The 5,430-nt window shown below is 47.8% G+C and overlaps 1 protein-coding gene across 1 annotated transcript in view; it reads left to right on the forward strand.

Annotated features, from left to right (window-relative positions):
* Nucleotides 1–321: 321 nt before the first annotated feature.
* The window catches only part of ALS2CR12 (amyotrophic lateral sclerosis 2 chromosome region 12), a 31,806-nt gene continuing 26,697 nt past the window's right edge, over nucleotides 322–5,430 (forward strand). The window contains exons 1-4 of the mRNA XM_003785036.3: nucleotides 322–434; nucleotides 938–1,009; nucleotides 2,548–2,593; nucleotides 3,970–4,103. Of these exons, the coding sequence (XP_003785084.1) occupies nucleotides 322–434; nucleotides 938–1,009; nucleotides 2,548–2,593; nucleotides 3,970–4,103 (365 nt within the window). The remainder of the gene's footprint in view (nucleotides 435–937; nucleotides 1,010–2,547; nucleotides 2,594–3,969; nucleotides 4,104–5,430) is intronic.

The raw sequence follows: 5,430 nt of genomic DNA on the forward strand, positions 1-5,430 counted from the left end.
CCATCCACAAAATTGAGACAATAATTGAGCATTTGGTGTGTCCCCGGCTCACAGTAAGCACTCAATGATGGCAAATTTTAAATTGCTTTCAAGTTAAGTCTACTGGGTAGCAGGAGGTAAGTTGTTATTCTATAGTCAAGACCCTGAATCAGATCAATAGCTTATGGAGTTCACCATTGCTCTTTGAGAATTCCTTGGGTCCTTCCCAATTTGTCTCTAAATACTTTTACTTGATTCTAAATGATTTAACTCTCTCTGTTGTTTTCCCATTTCACCAATAGCCCCCGATTTAGCCGCCAAAACTGCCTTTGACCTTGGGCCATGAATTTCAACCCTCTTATTTACTGCACCTGCTGGGACCCCTGGAACTCGGGACCACGGAAGCTAATCAAGACTCCTCGACCACCAAACAAGACCCTTGCAAGGAGGTCCAAGTAAGAATTATCTGGGGTGGGGTAAATATAGGGGGCATGGTTTCCACTTAGAGCTTGCTTTCTTTTATAAGATTTCTGAAACAGTAAGCTTGGCTGCAAAATCCCAGGTGGGCCAGAAAGCCTAGCTTCCCCTTGCTCTCCCTGCCGGCCTGTTGGCTGCAACATTCATCTTGCTAGTCCTTCCTCCACTTAATGTCATTTTAAATGAGAAAGACTCAGAGTCAGTGCCATAGGGGGAAGTGCAGCTGCCCTCTCTGTATGGGACAAAGAGCTTTGGGAACTGGAGCACAAGCTATGCTGCCGGACTAGGGACTTCATGGAACAGTGAACAGATTCCAAAGCCTTGCGCCTGAGGTTTTAAAGACTTCAGATTTTAAAGATTTCATGTGCCAGATCATATATTCCGATTTGGAGTCACTGTGGGAACATTCTTAATCTGGGAGTGTTAAAACAGGTTTCTAATTTCCAATTTTCTTATTTTAGTTATTTTTTTCCCCTTTCAGGCCAACTCCCCTTCTACCAGCTTTAGAAAAATACAGCTGCGTCCAACCAACAAAACCTTGTATTCCCCCAAAGTAAGTATTTTTATGTCCCTCAAGGCAGGCATGGTTTGGCAAGTGAATAAAATAATCTCCTCCATGGCCTTCGCAGTCCTACCTGACTTGAACTGCTGGTAGGGACATTAGAGAATTGTCAGAATCTGTTGTGATTTCCCACAAAATTCAGACCCCACACATAGATTCTGGCGCCCAGTGCCTGACACCTGTGACTGGCACTCATGATGGTGGTGGCTCACCCTTCCTGTGTCTAAGATTTTCTATAGATTGCATCTTGGTTTGATCACATATTAAAATTTTTACTCACATTTTGCAAGCTTAGAAATACACCTCAGTTTCAGGTCTTTGTATTGCTCTTTTTGGAACGTATTTATTGAGCATGGATCATTTGTTAGGCACTGGTTCATATGCGGAGGAAACAGCCAGAAACACAATAAAGTCTTCACTGTCCTGGAGCCGACATTGGGAGCAGGCCCAGGGGAGGCAGGAGATGACCGTGAAGATATTAGCACTTGAGGTGACAAGTGCCATGTAGAAAAACTATGCTAGTACCAGGGTGGAGGCTGAGAGAGTGGGGCTGTGATTTTATGGAGGAGCCAGGGCAAGTCCGTGTGTGAAGGCAATGGGGCACAGCATCCATGAGGGTGCCTGGGGCAGCAAGTACAAAGGCCTCCGAATGGGGACTTGCTGAGTCTGCCAAGGAAGGCAGAAGTCAAATGGCAAGAGTGGAGAGAGCAAGAAAAGAAGGAGACAGACTCAGAGAAAATAACGAGGTGATGGATATGGGGCGAGACAATGGCACCCCAAATGTCCTCGCCCTAGGGCCTGGAAACTATGAATATGGCATGTTACTATGAAAGAGAAATTAAGGTTACAGATGGAATCAAGGGTGCTATTCAGCTGACCTTGAGTTAAAGAGATTACCCTGGATTATCTGGGGCTGATGTAATCACAAAGGTCTTACCTTGTACATGAAAGGGGAAGTCAGCATCAGGGTCAGAGAGGGAGATGTCTGAGTGGTGCTATTGATGGCTTTGAAGATGGAGGAAAAGGCCACTATGAGTGCAAACATATGGTCTTCATTTTATATGTAGCATATATAAAGACTTGAATGAAAACCAGATTAAGCAAATATTTTGAGTCTTAACAGAATACAATTTCGCTGTTTGGAATATTTGAATGTTTTATTCCCCAACAAAGAAAGCCACATGCAGTCCTCCGAATTGAGTGTGCATGTGGGTGTGTATGGTATATGGTGGGTGTCACCTCACTCACAGAGCCTTGATGCAGGGAGAGTATGGAGGAGTCCCTCTGGCTGGTTTATACTCCTCCAAAACAGAACATGCCCCAACATCACAAGAGAACATTTCTGCCTCCCTGGACCTTCCCAGGCCCTGTTTTAGGGAGCTCGTAACTCCCTGGGTATCCCCTCAGCGGTCAAAAGACCAGAGCCCAGCAAGCAGAAGTCAGATCATGGCAGCATCAGGGTGACTCTCCCAAGCTCTGAACTTCTTTTTGGTCTCCAGCTGCTTTTTGAGCATGCCTTTCTCTTGCAGAGTGAAATTCGATACAGGAAAGCAAGAGAGCAATAAATCACCTTATGTGAGTACAAATGGGAAGAGGGCAGTGGGACTAAGATTACTGAGCACCCACCACGGGCATACATGGGCCTTTGACACACACGTACCTTGTTGAGTCTTGGCAATGGTCCTAGGAGGAGGTGTCCTTACTACTGCACATTGTATGTGGCTGGTAAGTGAAGAGCCAAGACTTGAACTCAGCTTGGCCAGACCCCAGAGGAGGCATTTGCCACTCTCTGTGGCCTTGGGCGGGACAAAAAGAGTATCCCAGGAAAACCAGGCAATGACAACTAGTCCAGGCCAGGGTACAGCTGACACCCAGCTGCAGGAATCACTTGGAAGCCACGAAGGAGGGGCTGCCAGGGCTCCAGAGGGGAGCAGGGACAGGAGTCTCTTTCTCCTGATTCAGATCCAAGAGAATCTTGACACCTACCTGATCTCTCTGCGTCGGGAGCCTTTACTGGTCTGGCACAGGGTAGGACTAGGTGAGATTTACAGTTTAGAAAAAGCTCCCTCTGCTGGATTTTATTGGTACTTTTTTTTTTACTATGTTCTATCTAGTTTTCCTTCTTTCTTTTTTATTATTATTATTTTTTTAGTTTCCCTTCTTTCTTTCTTCCTTCTCTTTTTTTCTCCTTCTCCTTTTCTTTTTCAACAAGGATCTTACAGTCCTTTAGTGACCAGGTCAAAAAATAAACAAAAATATAATCGTCCTTCCAGGGGAGCCAGATTGGAGGCGGGCGGCAGGTGGGGGGGTCCCCTCCTGGGGGCGGGGGGGTACCCGGCCACGGCGCCGGGGAGAAGAGGTGACAGTGACAGGTGGCAGCTGTCCCAGCTACAGCCTCACCCTTGTCCCAGCAGCAGTGGCCCTGCCAGGGCTCCCCGCTTGGTCTCTAAAGGGGGAAGGAGGTGAAACTAGCTATATGTTTGCGAGGTCGTTTTTGGCAACTGTGCTCTCGTTTCTCATATGCTATTGTGGCTTTTTCCTCACAATAGCTTTCTTCCTCGCCCTTTGAAGAATTATTACCCCCATTTTCTGACGAGGAAACTGAGGCACAGAGCAGTTGAGTAGCGACTGGATGTTGGCAGAGCAGGATTTAAACTGGGGCCTGTGTGGTTCCCAACCCTAAGCGGTTTCCAGAGGCCGCGGCCCCCGCTGCCCCGAAGGGGGGACGCGGGCGTGAGCTCCCCAGGCCCGAGGAGCTCCGCCGAGTGTCGGGGGCGAATCTCAGGGACGAGGGCCAGACGTAACAGAGGGAGGGCGCGGGGAGGACCTGCGCCCCGGAGACCCGCGCTCGGGTCGCTGGTTGGAGGTGCGAGTGAGGCGGTAGCAAAAGGAGCCGATTGGGAGGAATCTCCGCGCGAGTCTGCGATTCGATCCTACCTTCCCCTGCCCAGGAAGTGATCGACGTGTCGCCTGGCTATCAACTCTGTCGGAATCGGGAGCAGATTTCTGTCACCTTGGGGGAGGAGATGTTCGACAGAAAAAAGCGGTTGGATTCAGAGGTCATGGACAAAGTCCAGATCGCCAGGTAATTTCTTTTGGCCGACATCCAGCTCCTCTGTGCTTCCCGCACCCGGTTCGATGCAGCTTTGGGGACAAGTCCCTGCTCCCCACCGCCTCTTCCACTCCCGCTCGCCTTGCTCCTGTCCTCTGTGGGAGCCGATCCAAGGGGCAGGCTGCAGGTCCAGGCAGGCAGCTGACCTGGAAATGACGGTCGTGAGGGTGAGACTAGAGAAGACCGATTGTCCCTGGGGTCAGGAGCAGATAAAATTTCCCAAAAAATGGGGCGTTGGAATTAAGAGTGAACCCAGAGTTTCTGGGAGAAGAGCAATTGCCCTGGGGGTGAGGAGCAGATAAAATATTCAAAAAAAATTGGGGCATTTGAATTAAGAGTGAAGTCAGGGTTTCTGGGAGGCCTCCATTATACATCTCTTTGTCACTGTGTCCAAAGATACCATTCAGGCATACAGTGGGGAAAAGAATCCCTATTCAATAAATGGTGCTGGGAGAACCGGATGACCACTAGTAAAAAACTGAAACTGAACCTGCACCTCTCACAATTACAAAAATTGATTCACAATAGATAAAAAAATTAAATCTTAGGCACAAAACAATAAAAATCCTGGGCTCGGCGCCTGTGGCTCAAGTGGCTAAGGCACCAGCCACATACACCTAAGGTGGTGGATTCGAATCCAGCCCAGGCCCGCCAAACAACAATGACGGCTGCAACACACACCCCCGCCCCCTCAAAATAGCCAAGAGCTGTGGCGGGCACCTGTAGTCCCAGCTACTTGGGAGGCAGAGGCAGGAGACTCGCTTGAGCCCAGGAGTTGGAGGTTGCTGTGAGTTGTGATGCCACCGCACTCTACCCAGGGGGACAGCTTTAGGCTCTGTCTCAAAAAATAATAAACAATAAAAATAAAAATCCTGGAAGAAAGTGTGGGGAAAACTTTTGATGATATCAGCCTGAAGAAAGATTTTATGAAGACTCCATTGCGAATGGCAACAACAACAAAAATAAGTAATGGGATTTAATTAAACTAAAAAGCTTCTGCACAGCTAAGGACACAACAATTAAAGCAAATAGACAACCTTCAGAATGGGAAAAGATATTTGCAAGTTATGGATCTGAAAAAGGGTTGATAACTAGAATTTATAGAGACCTCAAATTAATCAACAACAAAAAGAGCAAACAGTCCCAGCTATCGCTGGGCAAGAGACATGAACAGAACTTTTTCTGAATAAGACAGATTAATGGCTTAACAAACATGGGGGAAATGCTCATCATTCCTAATCATCAAAGAGATGCAAATCGGAATCACCCTGAGATATCACCTAACCCCAGTGAGAATGGC

The sequence above is a fragment of the Otolemur garnettii genome, unplaced genomic scaffold (assembly GCF_000181295.1).
Source record: "Otolemur garnettii isolate 467f Iridium unplaced genomic scaffold, OtoGar3 scaffold00013, whole genome shotgun sequence".
Classification (NCBI taxonomy): Eukaryota; Metazoa; Chordata; class Mammalia; order Primates; family Galagidae; genus Otolemur; species Otolemur garnettii.